Source organism: Chrysemys picta, chromosome 7 (assembly GCF_011386835.1).
Source record: "Chrysemys picta bellii isolate R12L10 chromosome 7, ASM1138683v2, whole genome shotgun sequence".
Lineage (NCBI taxonomy): Eukaryota > Metazoa > Chordata > Testudines > Emydidae > Chrysemys > Chrysemys picta.
The window spans coordinates 89,452,046-89,479,613 of NC_088797.1; the positions used below are offsets into that span (position 1 = coordinate 89,452,046).

General features: G+C 42.3%; 2 protein-coding genes across 5 annotated transcripts in view; one reads left to right on the forward strand and one right to left on the reverse strand.

The window, feature by feature from the left end:
• The window catches only part of UBE2D1 (ubiquitin conjugating enzyme E2 D1), a 34,045-nt gene extending 28,642 nt beyond the window's left edge, over positions 1-5,403 (reverse strand). Inside the window, exon 1 of one of the 4 annotated variants that reach the window (XM_005301724.5) lies at positions 5,191-5,403. In XM_005301724.5, coding sequence (XP_005301781.1) covers positions 5,191-5,214 — 24 coding nt within the window. In that variant the 5' untranslated portion in view covers positions 5,215-5,403. The remainder of the gene's footprint in view (positions 1-5,190) is intronic. The other 3 variants (XM_065552015.1, XM_065552014.1, XM_065552013.1) reach the window with 3 other exon arrangements.
• Positions 5,404-14,805: 9,402 nt separating this feature from the next.
• On the forward strand, positions 14,806-27,361 carry CISD1 (CDGSH iron sulfur domain 1). Its single transcript, XM_005301723.4, has 3 exons — positions 14,806-14,964; positions 18,947-19,152; positions 26,974-27,361. Exons 1-3 carry the CDS (start codon positions 14,934-14,936, stop codon positions 27,061-27,063), a joined length of 327 nt encoding a protein of 108 aa, XP_005301780.1. The 5' UTR covers positions 14,806-14,933; the 3' UTR covers positions 27,064-27,361.
• Positions 27,362-27,568: the final 207 nt, after the last annotated feature.

Genomic DNA, 27,568 nt, shown 5'->3' on the forward strand with positions numbered 1-27,568 from the left:
TGGAGTGTGGGAGGGGGCTGAGGGCTGGGGCAGAGGGTTGGGGTGCAGGCTGGGGCCAGGAACGAGGAGTTCAGGGTGTGGAAGGGGGCTCAGGACTTGGGTGGGGGGGTCGTAGTGGGTGAGGGGGTCAGGGCTCTGGGCTGGGGGTGCAGGCTCTGGAGTGGGGCCAGGGATGAGGTGCAGGAAGGGGCTCCGGGTTTGGGGGAGCTCAGGGCTGGGGCAGGGCATTGGGGACCGGGCTTACCTCCAGCGGCTCCTGGTCAGAGGCGCAGCTGGGGTGCAGGGGAAAGCTTCCCACCTGTCCCAGCACCGTGGACCGCACTGCACCCCGAAAGCAGCCAGCAGGTCTTGCTCCTAGGCGGAGGCGCGCAAGCAGCTCCGCGCAGCTCTTGCCTGCAGGCACCACCCCCACAGCTCCCACTGGCCGGTTCCCGGCCAATGGGACTGCGGAGCTGGTGCTCGGGGGCAGCGTGCGGAGCCGGTGCTCGGGGGCAGCGTGCGGAGCCGGTGCTCGGGGGCAGCGTGCGGAGCCGGTGCTCGGGGGCAGCGTGCGGAGCCGGTGCTCGGGGGCAGCGTGCGGAGCCCCGTGGCCCTCTGCCTATGAGTCGAACCTGCTGCTGGCCGCTTCCGGGGCACAGCACAGTGTCAAAACAGGTAGGGACTACTAGTTTTTACTGGCCAGCCACCAGGGTTCCTGGGTGCTGAGCAAGATGACCCAGTGCCTTGGATTCCACAACTCAGTACTGGGTCATGACCTGAACTTTGAAAACCACTGATGTAGATAAATTGCCTCAGTGTCTGTTCTCCTTGGCTCATAACACAGGAGCAAGGGGTCGTTCACAGAAATCAAAACATGGCAAATTCAAAACCGATAAAAGGAAATACTTTTTGCACATAACGCATAATTAGACTGTAACATTGCCAAAGAAAGTCAGGCCAAAAATTTAGCAAGATTCAAAAAGGGATTTTAAATTTATATGGATAAGACGACCAGAGTTATCATGATTGATGATGATTTGGGGAGGGATATTAAGCCTCGTCCTTCAGGGTTTAAGTCACCTCCACATATTAGAGATCAGGATAAGACCAAACGTGGGAGGCAAAATATCCCAAATCTGCCCACTGTTGGGTTCCTGCATCTTCTTCCGATACATCTGGTACTGGCCACTGTTGGAGACAGGATGCTGAACTAAATGGACCTGATCCAAGATAGCAATTTCGACATTCCCACTTGCGTGCTGGCTATTTGTCATTAAAGCAGTCCCAATTTGTAACGAAGGCAGCAACTGGTTTAAAAAAAAGTACTAGAGCAACACCAAAACAACTTTAAATACACTCATACTTTGCATTTATAAAGTACTTTTCATCCAAGGACCTCAAAGCACTATGCTAACATTTAAGTGAACCTTAAAACCCATGTGAGGTAGGCAGGAATTGTTTACATTTCACAGATGGGAAAATGATGCAGAGAGGGCTAAATGACTTGCTCAACAACACAAATACAGACTGTGGCAGAATAGACTCCCAACAGAATAGAATTTAGATCTCCCAAGTCAACCTGTGCGTTTATTTCTTGATTTTACGTTCATCAGTTGGTACATTTGAAGTCATATCTTCACTAACTGCATGTTAACTGGTTGCTACAGAATAACCAACCTTCATTTCCACCATCAACCATAAAGTAATGCAGAAATCAAGCAATTATTCATGTGAACAGAGCAAAATAGTGTTAGATGAGAACAACACTAATTACACAGCATCAACAATAGCAAGATGAAGTACATATCAGTTTTATAACTTTAGATAAGCTATATGTATAAATATTCCGAGCTCCCATGTTTCTTAGTCTTTCATTGCAACAAAATCTAAATGTCTGTTATGAAAGGTGATTCTGATAGGGCAAGTAGTATTTAGGAAAGAAAGGTGGTGGTTTTTTTAAAAAAAAAGTTTTGTCATTTAAATCCTTGACATTTACATATGCCATTTATAAACTCATTTGTGATATGTTCAAGGGCCAAATAGGTTGACAATGTTTCTAGTTGTGGATAGAACATTACTGTACAGAAAACCAGGATTAATTAGCTATATTCTCAAAAAAGTTGTAAGTACAAAAGTATAGCATTTCTGCATCAGCATAATAGCCTGATACCTGTACTTCATATGATCGTACTTTACCTTTGACCTAGTGGCTCATAACTAAGGCTACGATGTAATCACAGGTATTTTTAGTAAAAGTCATGAACAGGTCACGGGCAAGAAACAAAAAAAATCACAGCCCATGACCTGTCCATGACTTATACCATAAATATATAAAACTTATACCCCTGACTGAATTTTAGGGGGGGTGCTGCCACCACAAGGGGGTGGGAGCAGACACCCTAGGAGGGCCCGCCATGGGGGGGGAAGAGGGGCCCAGCAGCTGCTCCGGCTGCCACTGTGTGGGGGTCCCAGGGAGGCCAGTGGCCACTCTGGCCATTACTAGGACCGCTGCTGAGGCGATCCAAGGCCAGTTGCATTGGCCGTTGCTTGGGCTGTCCCCGGTGCCAGCTGCACGGAGCTGCCAGAGTAGTGGCTGGCGCCGGAGCCACTCCAGCAGCGGGGCCCTGAGCAGCTGGCTCTAGGGCCAGCTGCTTGGGCAACCTTGGGGTCAGCCACATGGGCCACTGCTGGAGTCATGGAGGTCACAGGAAATCACGGAATCCGTGACTTCCGCAACCTCCATGACAAACACGGAGCCCTAGTCATAACAGTAAAGCCTTACACTCAAGATAAGAAATATGTCAATAGTAATTTTGATCAATCCCCTGACATTAATGACAAATTAAAACTGAAGAACTGGAATTAATTTGCAAACTGGACACCATTAAATTAGGCTTGAATAAAGACTGAGTGGATGGGTCATTACACAAAGTAAAAACTATTTCCCCATGCTAATTTTCCCCCTACTGTTACTCACACCTTCTTGTCAACTGTTTGAAGTGGGCCATCCTGATTATCACTACAAAAGTTTTTTTTCTCCTGCTGCTAATAGCCCACCTTAATTGATTAGTCTTGTTAGAACTAGTATGGCAATACCCATTTTTTCAAGTTATCTGTGTATATATATCTTCCTACTGTATTTTCCACTGCATACATCCTATGAAGTGGGGTTTAGCCCACGAAAGCTTATGCCCAAATAAATTTGTTAGTCTCTAAGGTGCCACAAGTACTCCTCATTCTTTTTAATTAAAAATTGGATATCCTACACACATGCTTTTTCCTTGATTGCTGGTGCCTAACATGTAAATGACTGAAAGAATTCTCCCTCTGCTACACCCTCACCAAACCAAAAAACCCCTACATTTATGCTTACTTTGCTTTGACATAACAACCATGCCTTGACCTGGACTGTTCTTTCCTTGGTGCAGAGTTCCTGCTAGATGTCCAGGTTGTACATTTCATGTGATAAAGTTGCCAGATAGAAACATGCTCCTCAAATAGACCACGACAAGATACCCTGAATGACAGCCAGGAAGTCAGCACAGTGATTAGTAGTAGCTATATTTCCATTGCAGTTGTGTCGGACTAACGTGGCAGCAGCAGGGCACCTAAGTGGCATATTAGTTATTATTATTTGTATTATCAAAGTGCTTAGGTGTCTCAGTCCTGGACAAAGACTCCATTGTGCTAGGCACTGTACAAATGGAGCAAAAGCAAAAAGATTGTAAGCTCGTAAGCTCCTTGGGGCAGGACTATCTGAGGTCTGGTCTATGCTTAAAAATTAGGTCGACATAACTATAGCGCTCAGGGGTGTGATAAATTCTGTCACTCACAGAGGTGGAGTTCCTACAGTGATGGAAAGATCCCTTCCATTGCTCTAGGAAGCACATACACTACAATGTTACAGGAACATAGCTATGGCATTGTAGCACCCGTAACCTAGACATGGCCTAAGTAAAATAGTTCCCTTCCTTCAAAGTGAGGCACCGTCAGCCTTTGCACACAGTATGCAACACCGGGAAGGAAATGATCAACTAAAGTACCATAGCAAGCTGCTTTACTGAGCAGGCTCTGAATGTGATAGAAAAATAAATAAGATTTAGGAGAGCAATTGTTACCAACAAGGGGAACAAGAAGAATTACACCCACACAAAGTCCCTCTGAAATTAATGAAGGATGTATCAGAACTGCTATGATCCTTCCACCAAAACACTGATCCTGTCTAGAAGCAATATGATCTGGTGAATAAAGGTAAGGGTTGAGAAACAGGAACTCCCAAATTCTAGTCTCAGCTTTGCCACTGACCTGATAAGGAACCTCAGGCCAGTTGCTGGCCAGACCAGAATTAAAGCAGTTTCTGAAGTGGCATTGAACACAGTTCCCTCTTGTTTACATTTGAAACTAAACTGCATTGTTGGCACCTGCTGTCAGCACCACACAATATTTCCCTTGTATAGACAAGCCTTCAACTGCTTGGTGCCTCAGTTTCCCCCACTGTAAGGCAACTGTAACGGCCCACCTCACCTGGGCTTTGTGAAGGCTAGTGTTTGTACAATGTTAAACTTTATCCAGATTGCCCTGCAGCTGCGAAGCATCATTACTATACTGTGCTACAGGCAATCCTCCTCCAACCCACAGACTGACATTCCATTTCCATGGGGGAGGAGAAACAAAGAACAGTCTCCAGAAGCAATAAACTATCGATATCCCCATTGGTATAGCAAAGACATGAAAAGCCCATTACTCCGAGGAGCAGAACTACAGCCAAGATTCAACACCCATTATTCTATCCTCTGACACACGAAGTTCTCCTCGGCGCCCATACAGCCTTTCTTCCCCTATACAATCCTCCCTCCCCCTTACCACCGGCTTCCCTTATAGTACGATCCTCCCTCTCTCCCCCTCACCAGCTCCCCTCCCATATAGCCCTTTCCCTACAGTTCTCCCTCTCCCCCATAACTGCTTCCCCTACAATAGATCCTCCCTCTCCCCTCACCAGCCCCGCTCCCACAATACGATCTTCCCTTTCCCCTCCACCCCAGCTCCTTCCCCTCGCAACTCCCCTGGGGCCCCCCTCTCCCTCGACATAACCCTCCGCCCGTTCCCACAGAACCCAGCTCTGCCCGCCTCCCGCAGACCGGGCTCCCCGCGGCTCAGCCCCAGGCCCGGCGCCCGGCTCCCAACCGCAGGGCCCGGCGCGGCCGCACTTACTTTCTGTATCCGCTTCAGCGCCATGGAGGGCGATACTGCGGGCGGCGACGCGCTCCGGATCGGGGGTCTGGGAGGCGGCGGCGGGCGGCTACTCCCCAGCGGGGCGCGTGCGGTCGCTCCGGGCGGAGGCCGGGCTCAGGGCGTGAGGGACCGAGGCCGGATCCTCTCCGCTCTCACTCGCTGGCTCTTTTGTTTCCGCTTTTACTTATAGACAGAGCACCGCGCCAGCTGCATTCTGGGAAATGTAGTCCGGAGGCGGGAGGGCGACGCAGCGCCCCCTACCGTCCTACTGCGGCGCCTGCAGGCACTGGCAGCCGGCAGCACGAGGGCGGAGATGGCAACACTGCTCTACAGCCAAAATGCTTCTGAAATCAATGTAGTCAAAGTTTACTAATTCTGGGTCACTGAGAACGAAAATGATGCTTAAAATTGATGATTGGCTCTAGTTTTCAAGATATGCTATTGGGTCAGTTTATACGACCCTTGACTTGGGAATGGCGGAGGATAAGTGAATTATAAAGGGAAGGGATCTCAATTTAAACCAGAAATGACTAAAATACATCTTTGACTGGATCTATGAATAAATCTATGACTCGGTTTGGACAGTATTTGCTTTTTAGGCAAAACAATTAATAATGCAATCTGAAGTATTGAGTCATACATGATATGAATTGCATCGTTATTCCTAGAAGTCACGGATGATGTAATCATAACGAAGCTTACATCACTCTGCTGAACAAATTGCCCTATATCAGCTCTACAAATCATACAGTGTCGTGCTCTCTTATTTCTCAGTGTTTGATTTTGCAAAGGGACACATTTCTGTTTAGCCAAAGTGAGCAGAGATGCCTCGTGCTTGTGTGAACAGTGCAGATAACTTCTGCTATGTTTGTGGTGAAGTGACTTTTGCATCACAAAAGCGCAGTATAACCACTATGGTTAAGAAAGCCTATCACCTTTATTTTGGCTGCAAAATTGGAGATCAGGATAAGAGGGGGCCCCACACATATGCTGCAACACTTGTGCAACAAATCTTTGCCAGTGGTTGAACAGGAAAAGGAAATCTATGCCTTTTGCAGTGCCAATGATTTGGAGAGAGCCAACAGATCATACCAGCAATTGTTACTTCTGCCTGGTGCCTCCAGTTGGGAAAGGTGTGTCAAAGAAGAAAAAGTGGACTGTGCATTATCCAAACATTCCATCAGCTATACGCCCAGTACCCCACGGAGAAGGACTGCCGGTTCCTGATGCACCAGAATCATTCTCACTTGAGTCAGACGAGGAAGAGGAAGAGGATGAAACTTCTGGTCCTGAACCGTCAATGTCACGGGACCCACATTTTCTCCCATCCTCCTCCACCACACTTCATAACACAAGGTGAACTGAATGACCTTGTCAGGGATTTGGAACTACCCAAGAGTAAGGCTGAGCTGTTGGGCTCCAGACTACAGCAGTGGAATCTCCTGGCAGGTGATGTTAGGGTTTCCATGTTCCGTGACCATCAAAAGGATCTTGTCCCATTCTTTTTCATGGAAGATGATCTTGTAGCCTGCAACAACATCGATGGTGTGATGGCAGCCCTCAACATCATTCACGATCCAGATGACTGGAGACTGTTCATTGATTCATCGAAGACGAGTCTTAAAGCTGTTTTACTGCATAATGGCAATGTTTTGCCATCAATTCCAGTTGGTCATGCAGTCCATATGAAGGAAACCTATGACAACATGAAACAACTTTTGAGGTGCATAAACTATGACCAACATCAGTGGCAGCTTTGTGGCGATTTGAAGGTTGTTGCTCTCTTGCCCGGTCTGCAGACTGGATACACAACATGCTGCTGTTTTCTCTGAGAATGGGATAGTCGTGCAAGAGATTCCCACTACAGGAAAGATTGGCCACTCCGACAGTCATTGGAGCCTGGGAGGAAAAGTGTTCGGTATCCACCACTTGTTGAATCAACGAAGATTTTGTTACCACCCTTACACATCAAGCTGGGTCTGATGAAGAACTTTGTCAAGGCCATTGACAAAACACAAGCAGCTTTCAAGTACCTCCGTGGAAAATTTCCAAGGTTAAGTGAAGCTAAGATAAAGGAAGGTGTCTTTGTTGGTCCTCAGATTCGTGAACTTCTTCGAGATGATGCATTTGACCATGCACTGCGTGGCAAGGAAAAGACGGCATGGAAAGCCTTCCAGTTAGTGGCAATAAATTTTCTCGGAAACAACAAGGCAGACAACTACAGGTTGTTGGTGGAAAACCTCCTCAAGGCATACAAAAGCCTTGGTTGCAACATGTCACTGAAGATACATTTTTTGCACTCTCATCTAGATTTTTTTCCACCGAACTGCGGAGCAGTGAGCGACGAGCACGGCGAGCAATTTCACCAGGACATTGCAACAATGGAGAAATGCTATCAGGGCAAATGGATCCCATCAATGCTTGCAGACTATTGCTGGACAGTGACAAGAGATGCTCCATTTAATGAATACAAGAGACAAGCCAAGAAGCGCCGAGTAGACGCTGAATAGGACTAAACTATGTACATAATTGTTTTTTGCCTTTTGTTTCATAATAAATTTTATTTATATAACCTTTTGCTGATTTTTAAAGTGTTACATAAACAGGACAGGTGAAATATTATCATGTAAAGCAATCATAAACACATGAAAAGACCTAGGTTTACAATTTTGATTAAAACTCTACTATCTACACTGATATAAAATGTAAAAACTTAAATATCTTAGAAACAGTAGCCAGTTGTTTTAATTGTCATATTTGAATTCAGCACATCAAAATACATAATAAATAGCACATTTTATCTCTGAAGCAGATGACTTCTAAAAAATTGTAGACCAGTGTAATTATATACTAATTTTCATGAATCTTATAATCAGACATGCAATTAAAATAACCACAGGTGCATAAATTTGGAATATTCTATTAAAATAAGTGTATATCTGGATGAGCAATCTTTCAATGTTTATGTTTTTAACCTTTTAGGAAGATCAAAGATGAGTGTAAACAGTGTCAGGAATTTTGCAAATCATATGAGACCTGACTTTCTCAAGGACAGTGCAGATGGTCTAACATTGGTGTAAAAACAGTATAACTACTTTCCAGGCTGATTTATGCTTTGAACTGTGTACTAAACTGACTTGTTTACAAAACCAGTTTAAATTTGTGTAGCTTGGCCAAGGTTTAAAGGTGACATTCAAAGGAAAATAACATTGTCTGAGCCCAATTTTATTTCTTTATTATGCATAAAGACCTGCTAAAATTTGAAGTATTATATTTTGTTTGTTTACATGAGAATTTCAGATCTAGCCTACTATGTTTTTCCAGGGAGAATCTATTGACAATTGGAGAAAAAGTAGCATTATTACCTCACACTCACATGAACCAGGAGTGTGGCCAGCTAAGAGATGTTTAACTAGACTATTAAATACTCTTTGTTTTTGTTAATATTTAGTTATTTAACTCCAATAACTGTCAAAATATGGGAGAAAAGATTTCTTTGTGAAATGCATGTCTCTGTGTGTTTTCATCGATTTCAGGACCAGAAGAGACCATTATGATCATCTAGTTGTATAACACAGGCCTAAAGTAATTATTGGAGCATATCTCTTTGAAAAACATCCAATCTTGATTTAAAAATGGTCAGTGACATAGAATCCACCACAATCTGTGGTAAATTGTTCCAAGGCTAATTACTAGATTTTTTTTAAATAATATATTCATATGTGTATGGGTGCTACCAGAATATAAATAATAATCCTCAAACAGCAAACATCTTAATCATATTAATGTTTTTGACAGCGTAGAAGTGACCTTCCATTGCTACTTTGATAGGCTGGTTGCATATTGTGGCAGTGTTAAAATCAGTGCAGCTTGGGCTTTGCATTGCTATAGCCTTCTTTAGTTATGTCTACACAGGGGACATTTATGAAATATTCCCACAGGAACATCTGGGAGACCCATTTGGAATTTTTGAGTAAAGTTCCATAGTGAAGAAGACAAGGCCAAACTTCAACCTGAGTGTCCCAGGTGTTTGGTTGGTGGGGGTAGGATCAGGATTAAGGTTGTGTGCACTTTCCATCCTTTCACATCCCTGTAGCGGAGAAATGATCATGGAGCAGATGTAACTGTAGCTCTGAATTTGCTCCTTGCTTTAATCCCAGGGTACAGGGCCCTTGGGCTGCAGTTGGCAGCAATTGCACGGTCTACAATTTTTGAGAAGTCGTCTGCTTCAGAGATAAAATGTGCTATTTATTATGTATTTTGATGTGCTGAATTCAAATATGACAATTAAAACAACTGATTGGCTACTGTTTCTAAGATATTTAAGTTTTTACATTTTATGTCTATGTATATTGTGTAGATAGTAGAGTTTTAATCATAAATTGTAAACCTAGGTCTTTTCATGTGTTTATGGTTGCTTTACATGACAATATTTCACCTGTCCTGTTTATATAACACTTTAAAAATCAGCAAAAGGGTTATATAAATAAAATTTATTATGAAACAAAAGGCAAAAAACTATTATGTACATAGTTTAGTCCTATTCAGCGTCTACTCGGCGCTTCTTGGCTTGTCTCTTGTATTCATTAAATGGAGCATCTCTTGTCACTGTCCAGCAATAGTCTGCAAGGATTGATGGGATCCATTTGCCCTGATAGCGTTTCTCCATTGTTGCAATGTCCTGGTGAAATGGCTCGCCGTGCTCGTCGCTCACTGCTCCGCAGTTGGGTGGAAAAAAATCTAGATGAGAGTGCAAAAAATGTATCTTTAGTGACATGTTGCAACCAAGGCTTTTGTATGCCTTGAGGAGGTTTTCCACCAACAACCTGTAGTTGTCTGCCTTGTTGTTTCCGAGAAAATTTATTGCCACTAACTGGAAGGCTTTCCATGCCGTCTTTTCCTTGCCACGCAGTGCATGGTCAAATGCAACATCTCGAAGAAGTTCATGAATCTGAGGACCAACAAAGACACCTTCCTTTATCTTAGCTTCACTTAAACTTGGAAATTTTCCATGGAGGTACTTGAAAGCTGCTTGTGTTTTGTCAATGGCCTTGACAAAGTTCTTCATCAGACCCAGCTTGATGTGTAAGGGTGGTAACAAAATCTTCGTTGATTCAACAAGTGGTGGATGCTGAACACTTTTCCTCCCAGGCTCCAATGACTGTCAGGACCAGAAGTTTCATCCTCTTCCTCTTCCTCGTCTGACTCAAGTGAGAATGATTCTGGTGCATCAGGAACCGGCAGTCCTTCTCCGTGGGGTACTGGGCGTATAGCTGATGGAATGTTTGGATAATGCACAGTCCACTTTTTCTTCTTTGACACACCTTTCCCAACTGGAGGCACCAGGCAGAAGTAACAATTGCTGGTATGATCTGTTGGCTCTCTCCAAATCATGGGCACTGCAAAAGGCATAGATTTCCTTTTCCTGTTCAACCACTGGCAAAGATTTGTTGCACAAGTGTTGCAGCATATGTGTGGGGCCCACCTCTTGTCCTGATCTCCAATTTTGCAGCCAAAATAAAGGTGATAGGCTTTCTTAACCATAGTGGTTATACTGCGCTTTTGCGATGCAAAAGTCACTTCACCACAAACATAGCAGAAGTTATCTGCACTGTTCACACAAGTACGAGGCATCTCTGCTCACTTTGGCTAAACAGAAATGTGTCCCTTTGCAAAATCAAACACTGAGAAATAAGAGAGCACGACACTGTATGATTTGTAGAGCTGATATAGGGCAATTTGTTCAGCAGAGTGATGTAAGCTTTGTTATGATTGCATCATCTGTGACTTCTAGGAATAACATGATGCAATTCATATCATGTATGACGCAATACCAGCTTCAGATGGCATCATTCATTGTTTTGCCTAAAAAGCAAGTACTGTCCAAACCCAGTCATAGATTTATTCATAGATCCAGTCAAAGATGTATTTTAGTCATTTCTGGTTTAAATTGAGATCCCTTCCCTTTATAACTCACTTATCCTCCGCCATTCCCAAGTCAAGGGTCGTATAAACTGACCCAATAGCATATCTTGAAAACTAGAGCCAATCATCAATTTTAAGCATCATTTTCTTTCTCAGTGACCCAGAATTAGTAAAGTTTGACTACATTTATTTCAGAAGCATTTTGGCTGTAGAGCACTGTTATTGGCATCATTTGTCAAGCACATTTCTCACAAGCAATTTCCCCTGTTATTAGGGACAATGTTTTATTTTTCCACTATAATTTTATTTGTAAGCCTGCTCCATTCATATTAGACCCTCTATTCATGTATTGGGCCTAAGCCTGTGACATCTTGTGAGAGTCCACCTTAGAAGGCTCTATACCCACATCATTTGCAACAGAAAAATAGGAATTTGTTTTTCTACATTGCGTTGGTTGTCCAATAAGTTGGCAAAGCAATATTTGCTCTCCATCACCAATGACAACCCAAGACCTAGACAGCCACCCACTGGTCTCACTTGCCTTGCACATACATTGGTTTATACACGAATCTCATGAGATTATGTCTTTGGCAGGAGGAGTCTGGAGCAATAGTCATAATCTAGTTCTGTATTCTGCTGAGGGTACACACAAGCATATCCGTATAAAGTACTGGAAACCAAGAGAATCCAATTGGCATCTTCCGTATCAGGACAAAGAACCAGCAGTGGAACAGTTTTTGGTTGTATTCAATCAAGTTATTCTGTAATGCTTGCAGCCTCAGACAAAGGCAGCAATTGCTTGCTTTATTCCCCATTGTTCTTGGGTGAGATTGATCAGATCTAGTACAAGTGGGGCAGAAGTCTACCTTTTTTTGATTGAATTTCAGACTCTCTTTTGGTCTTGCACACAAGGATCTGAAAGGTGCTTAATGAACTCAGAGCTACCCACTCTGGAACATCTCATGTGACTCTAGTAAAAGAATCACATAAGAGGCACTTGCTTATTAGAATGACCTTCTTAGAATTCCGAGACAAAAAACAACAATGACAAAAGAATTGAGATGGAGTTATGGTTGCATCAGTCTGGTAGGTATCAGTAATTTAAGACAATAAAAATTACACAGTTTTTTGTAATTATTTCAGAACCAAGCATTATAAGCCTAGGAAATTCAGATTTAAGGTTACATTTAAAAGAAATCTAAATAGATTAAAACAAAATCTTAACTCTGCCCTGTAGTGCTGTCATACAATAATCATAGGAATATGATTAAGGCATTTTAATGTTTGAGGTTCAAGATTAGTTTATGCTGATTTTTGAGACATTAGATTTTTATTGTATTTTCTTTCCTCTTGTGATATTACTACAAGACAGAGTTAAGATTGTTTGGATGCCTAACTGCATATCTTACCTAATCCTATTTGGATTTCTTTTAAGCGTAACCTTAACTCTCAATTTCCTGAGTTTACAATGCTTGGCTTTGGGATTATGACAAGTATCTCTAGTGTTTTTTACCCTTAAATGAGATACACATTCTCAAACTTAACTCCACACTTAACACTAAGGAAATTCTCAAACAAAAAAACACAAGTTTTTTTTTAAATAAACAAACATTTCATACTTGAATACTAAACAATACCCCCAAAGCAAATGTTACCATGCAATATTTCTAATGATTGGATTATATGTAGTATAATTCTTAATTTATTTTAACTTTTAAGGAAAGATTCAGCAGAACACCAAAACAAATAGCCAGAATAAGTCAGCCAGATAGTGGATCTACAGCTGCTTTGCATCACTAGAACAACACAAAGCAGTTAAAGCATATGCAAGATCAGCACTACATAAAGGTCGAAGGCAGGGAGAATCCCATCTCTGAGTCCCAATGTCTGGGTGATTTAAGGACTCTCCTGCTCCTGCCTCAACTACCCCAGCAGAGCAGCCTTAAAAGCACTGTGGAGCCCAGGCTTGCACACAACCCAGGGGCACAACCAGAATTTTTCTAAGGAGGGAGTTCAAAGCTGTTCCTCTCCTGCCCTGTATCCAGCTCCAAGCTCTCTCCCCCTGCACCCAGACCCCCCACTTCCCCACACCCAGCTTTATATTAAATCTCCTCCTGCTGCTCCACACCCAGGCCCGTGCTCTTTCCCCACATTGCTCCAAACTCAGCTTTGAGCTCTTCCCCTTGTGATCTCCCAGAGAGGCCATCAGGCTGAAGAACATCCCTAGCAGGGGCCAGGCAGTTCTGGGAGTCACAGACCCCATCCTCCTCCTCCTGTGTTTCCACTTCCCCAGGAAGCACCAAAAGTCCAGATCCAATCCTCCCCCATTTCTGAGGATTGGGGGTTCCTGGAGCCCCCTGCTTCACTTCTCCCCAGGGGCTGGGGTTAACTAATTCCCATGGGTGCTGAAAGACCTGCAGAAGTTTTTTTGGGGGCAAGCAAGTGCACAGGATCATACCACCTCTCAAATTTGGGCTGGCCACCCCCTCTCGTGATGGAGGGGCAGTCAGGCCAAATGTGAGTGAGAAGCATTACAACCTGACACACAGGGTCACTGAGCTGCTCAAATTTGGCCTGGCCACCCCTCCATCAGGTATTCTTTGGTCAGGGCCCACAGGCCCCCACCGCACCCCTAATATAAATGATAGAAACTTTGAGGAACAATAACAAATGTCCAGTCTCCCTCATGATGTGTTGCCAACTCTTGCAATTTTAGTATGAAGTATCCTGACATTTGGTGTTTTTTGTGATGCCCCAGCATCACAACTGTAGGCATTTGATATGTGGAATTATTCCACAGATGCCACTTTTCAAATAGAACTCTACTGCCACAATACAATGAATACAAAATTGTTACAGAAAATATCCAATGACAAGTGAAAATTCAATGCTACATTTTACAATGGTGGATGTGGGATGATTAGTTAATGTTTGTCCAGCACTTACTGTAGTGCAAAGTATTGTCATCATTATTATTGATAATACCCATTAATTGCAAGGCCACAGCACTGCATTTTTTCTTTATAGGAGCTCCTTATGAATCTGTGCTCCCCACCCACCCATGATGTTACAGCCCATCTCAGTATTTGGGAGGGTACCTGTATGAATGCAAGGGTCTCTCTCTTGATCTGTGGCTGACACATCATGATTGTGTAGGGATAATGTTCCCAGGGGACTCATATGGGTGTGAGGACCCGTGTCCCACTACTTACAAGCAGTGTTGCTAAAACTCATGGGATTTTATTGCATGTCTCAGGGTATTTGGTGTTTTCCTTAAAGCACCAGCTCCTGAAATCAGGTGAGAATCTCAGATGTAATTTTTAGTTTCTAGGTGGTGGACAAAAGTCTGAAAACGGGACCCCTAAACAACAAAAGCCTCATACAATGAACAAACGTGTTACGTTAGTCTCATGCTTTCCAGAGTCCTGGCTCATGCTAACAGAGCACTTGGGTGGGGAGGCTGCACAAGAGTCCACCGAGGCCTCAAGTCCCCCAGGCTTGTGGGGCAGGGGTGCAGAGCTCTGCCTAAAATCCTGATGTTTGCAGGCGCGGGGCACGGGAGCCCGTTTCAGTTTCCATGCGCAGGCGGGAAGCAGCAGGATCCCGTTACCTAGCGGGGGTGAAATGCGCAAGTCGCGCCCCTTCCTCCGCGCCCCAGCAGCACTGCCCCTTTAAGAGCAAGGCCCGCCGCTGCTATCGTGTGAGCTCCTGTACGCACGCGCAATTGTGTCTGAGCAGCCTTTGTGTCCTCTAGGCGTTCGGGAGGCCGGTGGCGAGGAGCGCTGGGTTCGGGAGCAATGGGGCTCGGATCGAACTCCTCCGTGCGGGGTAGGCGAGCGGGCGCCTGCGGGCAGGGGAGCAGCGGGATGGTGCGCTCCGCTGGGGATTGTCTCCTGTCTGCTTGCAGCCTTCACAGTTCACTTCCAATTGCTCTGTTCGACCTCCCACCCTCCCTTATTCTCACCTTGGAGCCCTTCCTGCTCCGGCAAGGAGTGTGTCTGAACGCGGAAGGCTGGTATTCCACCAGTCCACCCTGTTTTTCAGGAGGGGCCTAGCTAGAATCTCTTGACCCTTATCCCTCTATCTTGCAGGTCATTGTAATAGCCGTGCAATAGCTGGGCGGTTATGTCGTGGTTATCACGATGCAGAGGAAGCGCTGACTGATCCACAGGAAAGGGACCCATTTGCAAAAGGGTCTTGATTGCTTTGCAGAAGATGGGGCTCCCCTGGGAAATGTAGTGACCTTCATAGGCTCTCTTGTGCGTCTGACCTCTTCGTGCAAGAGTTTATCCCCCAAGCTTCTGATAACTACTACTAGGAAATCATTAATCCAGCAAAATGGTTAAATCCACTGAGGTCTGGTATTGTGTGTTTTTAATAGTATCTAGAAGCCCCAGGATTGGTCATTCATGGTCGTGGGTGCTGTGCAAGCATAGCAAACTCCCTCTCTTTTACACACCTGTTTTTGCTTCTGAGCAGCCCTTTGGTGGGAGTTCTCTTACTAAAGAATCCTTTGAGTACGTTATTTTTTCTTCCTCTGACCATGTGCCTTGTAGTGGATGTGTGGCTTCTCTGCTGAAAACTAAGAAACTAGTGGCTGATTGATCTTCTCTTGAAAATCCCAGACTGCCTAGTTTTAAATTTAATTTTAAATTAAAAATGTTGGTGGCATTTCTCTAGCTTGTAGGATTTAAGAGCAGCATTTCTATTAGTGGCCATTAGCCTAACAATAAAAAGAAGAACAGGAGTACTTGTGGCACCTTAGAGACTAACAAATTTATTAGAGCATAAGCTTTCGTGGACTACAGCCCACTTCTTCGGATGCATAAGTGGGCTGTAGTCCACGAAAGCTTATGCTCTAATAAATTTGTTAGTCTCTAAGGTGCCACAAGTACTCCTGTTCTTCTTTTTGCGGATACAGACTAACACGGCTGCTACTCTGAAACCTAGCCTAACAATGTTATTACCTAGCTAGTGTCATATTCTAGAGTAACTCAGCAAAAAGGTGAGGGAACTTTCTTATAGCTGTAGTCAGTAACCAGTGCTTACTATTGTGGGTTGTTGATTCATACTGCAAAATAACAAGAACCTTCCCAAAAGTGAATAACTCAGTAGTAAAGCTGTAGTAAAATATAATTCTTGTATAACCTTGGCCGTAGGGGATCATGTGACTGGGTAGTGTTGATGAGCAGCCAAGTGAAGGTACTTCACTGTGAGATATAAGCCAGTTACATAAGTCTAAAATTTGGGATTAACATGAAAATTTTTTGGAAATCCTTGAAAACTACTGCGTAGTCTAGTCTGTGATTTAGAACAGTTTTAAAATCATTTAAAATAATTACATAGGTGTCTACAGGCATTTAAAATTAAATGTGATGCAGTGCTCTTGTGTTCTTCTGGTCTTTGTAATCCTGGTTGAGTCTTTCTTCCATATAATACAGTTAAATTAAAAACTTTTCTTTCAGTGGTCTAACTTGTTTCTTAAAGTAGCTTTCACAAGTAAGATTTGTTCTTGTTCAACCTTCATACATCTAGCGTAGGATCTGTTAAGTAGGTTGGTGCAAACTCTTAAAATGAATAAATCTGTCTACTCAATTTGATTCTTCTCCCCCACTCTTCCCCCCCCCCCAAATACCCATGAAAACAAACTAGTAGGTAGTAGTGGTGATGAGAACTGGTATAATGATTCTAAGAATAAAGTGGTGAAGTTCATGGGAGTTTAAGCATTTTTGGTTGGCAGCATTTAAAACTAATTTTTTTTTTGGTGTGGAGAATGGCTTTGGATGGGTGGGGGGAGTATATGAGACTAAATTATTTTCATTTGGAAAGATGAATAATGCTAAATGTTACTAAGGCTTCTAATCTCAATGTTGGTAACTTATGTTTGCCTGGCCTTTAAGGGGCTTTAATTAGTTAGAAACTTGTTGGATACAGCTCTTGTTCAGAGGATGTAGCTAAAAAATTCATCTGTGATGAAGATAACAATGACAAGTTGCAGAATCTATTCTTGATTTTGTTTGTGGTAACGAGTATCATAAGCAATCACACTTAATAGTGCATAGTCAAACCAATCTATGAACATTGTGTGGGATGCCATGTGAGTGTGGAAAAAGTACATTTAATGATTAACATGAGGTCGTAATCTACTTCAGGAATGTCCAATTTGGCTCTTGAGGGCAAATATGGGTTTGATTACATTAGCACTTTTTTGGGGAAAACTTTTGTTGGTCAGGGGAGTTGTGGGTGGGTGGTGGTTTTTGTTTTTTATAAACACCCCTGACTGACACAAGCACCAGTGTGGACAGCCATGTGCTGGTGGGAGATGCTCTCCTGCCAACATAGCTACCGCTACTCATTAGGGATGACTTAATTATGCCTGCAGGAGAGCTTTTTTTAAGAAGAAAAGTTGTCCTTGTAAAAGCTCTCCTCCTCCTCCTCCTCCCCTGGAGGGGGGAGAGAGAAAACAGGAAGTGCGGAGCTGTTTCTAAGCTGCTGCTCCTTTAAACAGGGACCAGATACTGCAGAAGCAAAGGACTAGGTCCGTGTAGCCTTCACAGGAGTGGGTGGGAAAAGGGAGAGAGCAAGCTGTCCAAAGCAAATGGTGCAAGAGGAACTGGGCTTGTGGCAGGAGCACTAGGAAGAGGGTAAGGAAAAGTCCCATAATAGAGATAGGGATGTCAGGAATATGTTAAGTGTTAGCATGTTTTATTCTCTAGGATTAAAATGAGGGTCTCCTACTGTATCATGTGATTGACATATCTTCTGAACCATAAAGAATGCAGGCTAACCAAGGCTGAAATTCCTAGTCTGAGATGGCTTTGGTGGCTATAGCATAGTCACATGAGTGTCTTTTAAATCTGTGGAAAGAACCTTGTAGATCTCAGATGCCCATCTGATTTATGGATGAGCAATTGAGTCAGACAGTGTTTACGTATACAGTAGGAGAACATCTGAGTGGGACTGATCCCTCAAATTGTCCTGCTGCTAACTTTGTCTGGAGGGAGTGACTCCTGCCATTTCTAGAGTTGGGTGTTACGGCAACCAGGCAGGAGAATTCTGTGACAGTTGGGCAGAAATTCAGGGTACTTTCAAGTGGAAGACGCAAGGCAAAAACCTGAAAACAGGACTTTATTTATTTATTTTTTTTAAAAGGTGGATTAATTGCAGAGAAGGACAATGATATCAAGTGAGACAAAGAAGAGTGCAAAGATGTAGAGATGCAGAGATGAGCATAAGATAACAGAAAAGTGAGAAATGGGGAGAAACATTTGTTTATATAAACAGTGTCTTTGAGAAACTCAAGACTTTAGTACAGATAAGACAGGTAGAACTCGTTTTTTTTAATGGCCTGTGAGAAATGCAGGTTCAGACTAGTAATGTTTTAGCTTTATTTCAGTTCCCTTTAAAAAAGTAAATAATTAAAAGTATTACAATTTTGTATTTATAATGTAAAATCAGTTCCTCTTGTGCCCAGTGCCTAGCATTCACTATCTTTAATGAAATGTATTTAAAGGAATACTGTAAATCAGTTATGAACAAAATTTGGCAGATTTTGTTTGTAGAGCTGTGTTGACATCATCAGTGATGCAGATGCCTGAGCAAAAAATAAATGGAAAGCCACATTAGTTCAATTTTCCCATAGGTTTCTCCTGTTTAATAGAAAGGGACAAATTAATTGGATGGGTGTGGGAAGAAAGCGGTTTTATTTTCAAAACTGTCCTTTAAGCACAAATATGACTCTGGGAGCTAAATTGGCAAAACCTTAAATAGAATATTTCATTCAATCTTTCTTTTTTATCTCTTGCTCTAGTTGAATGGGTTGCTGCAATCTCGTTAGCTGCAGGAGCAGCTGCTGTTGGATATCTAGCGTACACAAGATTCCTCTCTAAAGACAAATGTTGCAAGGCAATGGTAAATCTCCATATACAGAAAGATAACCCAAAGGTAGTCCATGCATTTGATATGGAAGATCTGGGAGAAAAAGCTGTGTATTGTCGTTGCTGGAGATCTAAGAAGGTGAGAGGGGAAAAATTTTAAATATCTGTTAATGTGCAAGAATCCTCTTAAGCTCTTCTCAGTTGTAGTATTTGATACTTGATCTGTTGAAGAAAACAAGCTATTATTAATTTAGAAGAATCTACTGTAGAAGTGAAATGTAGCAATTATGTAATCTACAAAACTAAAATGTAAAACATGTAGTTGTAAAGCTTCAGGTTTTCTTGTATACTGCATAAATGGTTTTAATAATAAAGGAGGGTGTTCAAGCCATTGATTCTGCAAAATGGCCATGTAATTCTAGAGATCCTCATAGCTGGCAGGATCTAGTAATCACTCTACTAGCACAGGAACCCAACACTTACTAGTTGACAATACCACTGTCTGTGAATCAGTGAGATCTGTCTGTAGGCCTAAATTATTGTCAGTATCTCCTGTAGATAACATTGGAATAAGTGGGAACTCCAGGTTTTTGTTGCTGAGGTCAAGCTATGCATATAGCTCTTTAATTGCATGTTATGCTCAAGGAGTTCATTCATCCTTGTGTTAGAGAAAGAAGTGGGGGGTGGGGAGCGGGAGGGATTATAAAAGCATAGAGACCCAATTTCATTATTAATGTAGCATGCTGTGGAATATAAAGACTAAGGAAGTTTCTGATTTGGCTCGCTCTGCTACTGGTTCTCCTACAGTTTAAAATCCATAATGAGTGGCATAACAAGGAACCCGGTAAAACCACCAAAATCAAGTCACATAGACCATCAAACCATTATTGAATAATCACTTTGTCACTGCCAATCTGGGACGGAAGCATGAGGGGTATTCGACAGCTAGTGCCCCAGTTTTCTGTCCAATAGCTCTCTCTTCTGTCTGTATAGACTTCATGAACTTCAGTGTATCCATGCATTGAATCAAATCTTCTGAGTTGTAAAATGAGCTCATTCTTACTCTTCTTTAATGTTGAACAGTTCTAATGTGCATTTCTCGCAAGTCTTAAATTTTACCTGAGATGTGACACATCTTTTTAATGTAATGTTGATGTTTTTCTTAGAGTAAAACCAACATAACACTGTTTAGACAGAAATTAATTCACTTTTACCTAGCTGTTTTTTCTCTTGGCATTTAAGAGAATGTACAGCAAAAAAAGTGCCAGGTTGTCACCAGCACCACTAAAGTCCAAAGTCTTCTGTGGTGTGTGTGTGTGTGTGAGAGAGAGAGAGAATCAATCATGAAGAAACAGCAGGATTCTAGGGCTGCCCCACCATTGTGATTTAAAAAAAAAAAAAAAAGAATAGTGTCGGATTAAAAACAGCTTGTACCTAAATTCTTAGGAACACTGTCTGGTGTTTAAACAGAACACAGTGGACATACTAAACAGCAGAAATGTGAAGACCCTTTTTCCTACTCCTGGGAGAGTTCTGCACTACTGCGTGTGTGTATAATTAATGAGCCATGTATATTTAATTTTTTGCGCAGAAAAAGCTTCTGCTGAAATGTTGCTGCAGTTCCCCCTTTTGCCCATGAGAGGGCGCTGTGGTGCAAGAACAGTAGCAGCTCCCAGCAGAAAATAACTTCTGCAGTTCTGCCTTTTGCCCACCAGAGGGCGCTTTGGCGACAGAACACAGCAGCTTCCAGCCAGCTAGGGAAGATAAAGAGCCTGCCTTCTTCACAGCGCTGGCCAGGTCAGGAGACAGGGGCTATGGGGAGACAGTCAGTGTGGGATGCTGGGGGGGTCAGATGGGGGCTCATATGGGCCAGTGGGGCAGGTCAGACTGGGATAGGGGCTGAATGGGATTGGAGCCACAGCGGGAGGGAGGTGCAGGGCCACATGGGGATGGGCAGATGTGCCGGACTGAGTGGTAGAGGCTAGAAGTCAGCCCAGATCTGCATGGGGGAAGCTCCTGAACAATCCCTCCCTTCCCCCGCCCCCAAACCCACACATCCTGTTCCATACTTTTCCCACCCATATCCAGCAAGTTCACACCTAGGCTCCTTCCCAGATATTTACTTCCCTCTCCCTCACTCCTCCATTACCCCTGACTCCCCCTAGCCTTTGCACTGCTTCTGAGGGGTGTAGGAAATACAGTTCTGTATTGTTGTTTAAATGAATTATTCAGTTTGGTATTAATATACCTACTAAGGAATCTATTTGTCAAAAAACATATCCTGAATCTTTTTTTGTTGTCTGTATTGTTACAGACCTACTTGCTGACAAGTATTTTGAAATAAATGACCAAAAATAATTGAAACTGGTGTGATTATATTGTGGTCTGACAGTAAAATATGCAGAATTTTAAAATATTGTGTGCAGGATCTTATATTTTTCAGTTGTAGAATTTTTAATTTTTGGTGCAGAATTCCCTGAGGAGTATCTTTTTGCATGTATTTTGGCTTAGACTAATCTGCTACTTCAGTTTGAGTCATGAGCAAGTGAAAATGAAGCTGTAGTAGCATAATGCTTTGATGCTTGCAAACACTATGGGACAATGTTATGTTCACAAACCTATTTCTATGGACTTCAGGTTTTGTAAAGATAGCCTTTTGCAAATCTTAACTTGTGCCAAACTTGGACAAAGCAAGAGGGGACAGTCTGTTCTATAGACTGAACTTCTAGTGTCACTGGATAGTTGTCTCCCTGCTTGTTCAATTCTTGTATTTTCTGCTGAGGGCAGTTAGCAAAGATGACAACTGTGATGGTGGATTTTGTGATGTGGACATTCCTCTGCTGGGCGTGGTATTAAAATGATAAAACTGAGGTCACTGAACAACCATTAAATAGCAACAACTTCCAATCACAGCCAATTTGAGCCAGATTAAAAGTAATGACCTACAAGTAAAAGGCCTGTTGTTCCTTTAGCAGTCTTCTGAAACCATCTGGTCTCCATCTACCAGTTCTGCTTTAGGAGATAGTCAAGATAAACAGTTCTGGGGATAGGGGATTTAAGTTGCACTGTTCCTGCCTGGCAATTTCGTCCGTAATTGTTTCTCCCCCCCCCCCCCCCCCTCCCCAGCCCCCCCAGCACAAGATAACACAAAGGAAAGGTCATAAAACATAGGCAGGGGGATGGAGTGAGACCCATCGGTGTCTATTTCTAGTTCTGTTACTGACACCTCATAAGTCTTTACCCAGTTCTAAAAAAGCCATTATTTACATCGCCACCTACAAATCTGTCATCAAAGCTTATCTTTGCATTATGGTACTACAGTCTGAAGTCCATTACGGTTAGTCAACTCAATAATTCTTTGCAATCTAAAGTGTCGGTTATTTTGCTAGAGGATGTGAAGTCTGTGTCCTGGTTAGCTTACTCATTCTTACTCGTTCTTGAATGTTCTTTCTTTTTTTACCAGGATGGAAGTGAATCTGTGGTACAGTCAAGCTGCATATCAAAGTTTGTGGTGGTGGTGGTGGGGAATTCAAAGCAGCTTTATATAACGCAGGGAATTCTTGGGTTTCTGGTGCAGCTTGAAAACTTCATACTATTTTTCCTCATATGGATAGATACATACCTCATTCAGGCTAATTTTTACAATGTCAAATTACACTGAATATCTAATGGTATTTCTTAACATCTGAATGCAAACGTCATGTTTATCAAAGGTTGTATTAAAGTTGTTGGAATTTTAAGTCTGTATTTTTTCGTTTTATTTCCAATTTAGTTCCCTCTTTTCCCCCCCCCCCCCCACAATTCTTTTCCTTTGATCAAGGTCAAAAGGATACATCCGGTTGAAATGGAGTTAGTTTTTAAAAATGAATTGGGAGAAGTTCCTGGAACTGGTCCTATCATTCTGGGACTGTAACTTTCCACAGCGAAGCATGCAGGAAAGGGGGAAGTTATAGAATAGTATCCCTCAGCTATGCAGAGGGAGACTTGGAGGGAATAAGATGGGTGGAAATGGTCTCTAGGAGAAGAGGAAACCTGAACTCTCAAGCGACTTAACACAGGGAGAACTTGTGACCCTGGGAGAATCTGGTGGGTGGGGGGAATCTCCCACTAGGATTACAAGGAAAGTTCTTGCTGGCCTTAAAGGACTCCAAAGACATTTTCTTAAATCAACTTCAGCCTTCCACAGTTTTCCCCTTAAATATATTTGGTCTCTCAAATATGCTATTAGAGATTGAATTCAAAAATTACCCTCTGTTATAAATCAATATAACAAAATACTTAATCTTCTTAACTAGTAATTGGGGGGTAGATTTATTTATATTGTTCTTGTGGATGATAAATTAGATAACCAGTGGAGTATATTGGAATATATTTATCCTTCATAATTGATTTTTCTTGACCCAAAATATTTTGGGTTAGTATCTCTTCACATACTTTATATGAAATTTCTACACTCGGTTTGGATCACATGCAAGGGTTCCCATTGGCTCTTTAATTTGAGGCTATTTGTACCTTTCTGAGACCAAAAGGTGCAAAGTAACAGCAAGTATCCAGTTGTGCAAGGATTTCTCATCTAATGTTAGAGTTTGGCTTGAGTGGCAGGCTATGAGCTCACAATACGTAGTTAGGAGTTTGGCGTTGGCTTCATTTGGGCTCAAACTGAAAATACAACTTTCATTCAATAAATAAATGTAGTATAACTTCTATAAAGCATAGCACATACTCTTCTGGTAATATTTTCTACTTTTTTGTTCACTTATTTATTTTTTTTTAAACTAAGAACTCCAAAAGGACTAAACTAACATTTGGTATTCACTCCAGAATTTAGTGTTCTATCATTGCAACTTGAAATCTTTTTTTGACCTTCTGCCTTCCTCCTTTTTTTGACCTTCTGCCTTCCTCCTTTTTCACTTTTTCCTCTTTGCCAGCCTGCCCCCACAAACATCACTTTTTTTTTTGTTTGCATTCCTCTCCTGATGTGGATGATGCTTCTGACTCCAGATTAGTTAAGGGGTGGTTCCTTAGCTGTTGTGCACACTCTCCATTCAAGATTCCTCCCCCCCCCCCCCTTGTGCTGCTGTACTCATAGTGCATGTGGATAACTCTCTCACATCAGCCATCCCAAGCTTCATAGTTAATGCAGCAATTTCAGTGGGAAGGAGCATCTCAGCACTGAACAATACTCTCCCCCCCCCCCCCCCCACCTGAATCCATTGGATCCTAAAAACTCTAATATGGTCTGCTTAATTCACGAGGTATAGGACAGGTGCTGTGTGGTATAGGGGTTTACTGTCTACAGTATTTCATAGTATCAGTGGTGATAGAGAATGAAGAAGGGATTTTTTGGGTGTGGTGTTTGGTTTTTTTGTTTTTGTTCTTCCTCTCTCTTGGGTGTCTCAGTGCATCTGCTCTTCACTACCAAAGAACTGTGAGGGAAAACTTAAGGGATGTTAAACAAACTGGATATACTGTAATCAAGCTTTATGGTTGAAAATATTCCTATGCTGTACATGTCGGTGACAGATATATTTAAGCTAGTATGTCATGTTGCCATGATATTTATAGTATAATGTTAAAGTGCTTAAATATCCTTGTGGTTTACTAAGGGGATGTTTACATTAGCCTCCTCCCCCCAACTCCCCCCTTAAAATACCCTGTCACTGGTGCAGTTTGATCAGTGGTATAACTTTCTGAGCACTGGTGCTGGCTGGCTGCTGGTGTCTTCACCACCATCTAAACTAATGCAAGTGTAGAGGATATGTTAGCTAAAATGTCAATGGTTGCCAGTACCTTGTTCAAACTGGGGCTCCTGCTGATAGCAGTCACAGTGGGGAAACTTCCCCCCCCCCCCCTTAAGTCAGAGCCTTTACATTGATAACACTTAAAGCTAAAAACAACTCGTGCATCAAGAAACAAGTTAATCAGGATGCCCTCAAACACCCATGTTTTTTATAACATAATCCCATTGAAACAACTTTAAAGTGTGTTGGAACAGGGAAGTCCAGTCTAAATCAGTGTTTGTAACCGTGTTGGGGAAGCTTACTGAATGTCTGTATTAAAGGGTTAGCCATATTGTCAGAGCTGAAATTCTAAGAATAACCAATCACAAAGCAAGCTTATTTTCCTGATTCTGAAAAATGCCAGCCCTCTCAAATAATGGCCACAACACAGGTTGTGAGTGTGGGGGGGAGCCTCTAACTTCTAAGAACATTATTCTGCCAAGTGTCTTGTGTGACTTGAAGATACTTCCTTGGTTATGATTTCAAAAAGAGGAATGATAACATGCAGATTTAGAGTTCTCCCCTGTGTTTTGCTGTTAAATCTAGGTTTTTAATCTTTCTGGTTGAGTGAGGTAGGAATTAGTCTTACATAAGACATACCATTGTGTTAGATGAAATTTGGTTTTTCATTTCACCAGTAGCTTTGGGTGAATTAATCAGCATTTAATCAAACACTCTGGTTGCCTTTAAGTTTTGTTGAGTATTAGTCAAGTCAAAGTGACTGATTTGATGTAAAGATAATTTATGATGCAGGAATATTGGTATTCTGTAAAACGTTTGTTTACTTGGAAACTTCCATTTGCCACTTGCAGCATTGGTTATTGTCATTCTGCAACTATCTCCTTATCAACTGTTTAACAGTGTCTACAAACCATCCTGGAGCAGTTAAAGAGGGTCTGGCCTAACTTCCGTTGACTTTGGATATTTGCTTGGGCACAGGAGATGGCTGTTTTTAACCACCTCCCAACAGCTAAGTTGCTACACCTAACTAACGGAGTTCTGCTGTGGGTTTTGCTTTAGGTGGAGAGTGTCTTATTTCCCTGATATAGCAAGAAAGAATTTAAAGATGGCTTCTGTAAAGAAGCCGGGATCTAAAGGCTTTTACCAGATCTACACTAGAAACTGTTGCCAGTATAGTAATGTCTAGGGTGACCAGATGCCCTGATTTTATTGGGACAGTCCCGATATTTGGGGCTCTTTCTTATAGGTGCCAATTACCCCCACCCCGTCCCGATTTTTCACACTTGCTATCTGGGCACCCTAGCAATGTCAATGATCTCTTAAACAACCAAACACTCTACAGTGGCAAAAATCCTAGTGTGGATGCAGCTATACCAACAGAAGGACTTTTATGGGGTGGGAGTAGGGGAATGGTATGGCTTAGGTCATTTGGGGAACTGACTAGCTATACGGGCAAAAGAACTTCTATCAGTATAAACTGTGTCTCCACTAGGAGGGTTTGCTGGTAGCTATACTGACAAACCTGTTCTAGTGTAGGCAAGGACCTACTTTCCTTCCTTAAAGAAGAGGATCCAGAAACTGAGACACTTGTGCAAACCTTTGGTAATCTTCACTGCACTCCAGAGCCCTCCCTGTGGAATAGGGAGTGATGTGGGGGAGCTGAAAAGGAAATTTTGAGGCCAGCCTAGGCTGCTTGTTTCTCACTAGGGTCTGAGATTGGAGCTCCAAAGTGCATTGTGAGTTGGGGTTGTTGCCCTAGTTACAGTGCTCCTGTAAAAAGCAACAGAGGGTCCTGTGGCACCTTTAAGACTAACAGAATATTGGAGCCTAAGCTTTCGTGGGTGAATGCCCACTTCATCAGACGCAAGTAATGGAAGTTTCCAGAGGCAGGTATAAATCAGTATGGAGATAACAAGGTTAGTTCAATCAGGGAGGGTGAGGTGCTGTGCTAGCAGTTGAGGTGTGAACACCGAGGGGGGAGAAACTGCTTCTGTAGTTGGATAGCCATTCACAGTCTTTGTTTAATCCTGATCTGATGAACACTTTAAACATGTCTAGCAAATATTTAAGTTCTTGCAATAACACATTTGAGGTACCACTTACATTGTAAATGTATCTTTACCATGTGAAGCCATTTTCATAATTTAGGGATTATATTTCCTTCTCACCTAGTGTTAGATTCACCCATTCTTTAATACTGTACTTCTCTTCTTTTTCAGTTTCCAGTGTGCGACGGTTCTCACACGAAGCACAATGATGAAACTGGGGACAATGTTGGGCCTCTGATCATCAAGAGAAAGGAAGCATAAACTGGATGGTTTGAGGCAGTGATTTGTCACATTATCTGCTTATTTGTAATTGGAGTAAAGATAAATTCTGTCTTAGTCATGTCACTGAAGATTTTTGGGTGTGGTACAAAGCAGGCTCCAGCATGTATATTTCATGGTGCTTGTCTTGTTTTAAACACTACATATGTATGTTAAATACTCATGTCTTAAGGCTATTTCTGTCTCATGAACTGTATGTCCATTTTCATTAAGTATGAAATTAAAGTGACAATTGTACTCAGAACTGTATGAAGATAATATATTAAATTATTTTCAAATACTTGTGTTCTACTGGAAAACTATCTTTAAGTAGAACAAATTCCTTAGTGAATAATCTTTAATCTGAAACTATAGAAAAGGTGACTAACATTCAGATCAAATGAGATTCTGTTGAAAAGGCATTAATGGCAGAAAAGAAATCATGGTACCAAGTGTATGAAATGTAACTTACTATATTCACAAACTGTAGTGCATACAGTGATTAAGA

What these genes read in the sequence shown, in the direction of transcription:
- CISD1 (XM_005301723.4), top strand. Translation starts at nt 14,934, where the DNA reads ATGGGGCTCGGATCGAACTCCTCCGTGCGGG. An exon ending in ATCGAACTCCTCCGTGCGGG is followed by an intron (nt 14,965 to 18,946) that starts GTAGGCGAGCGG and finishes CTCTTGCTCTAG; the next exon opens with TTGAATGGGTTGCTGCAATC. An exon ending in GTTGCTGGAGATCTAAGAAG is followed by an intron (nt 19,153 to 26,973) that starts GTGAGAGGGGAA and finishes CTTCTTTTTCAG; the next exon opens with TTTCCAGTGTGCGACGGTTC.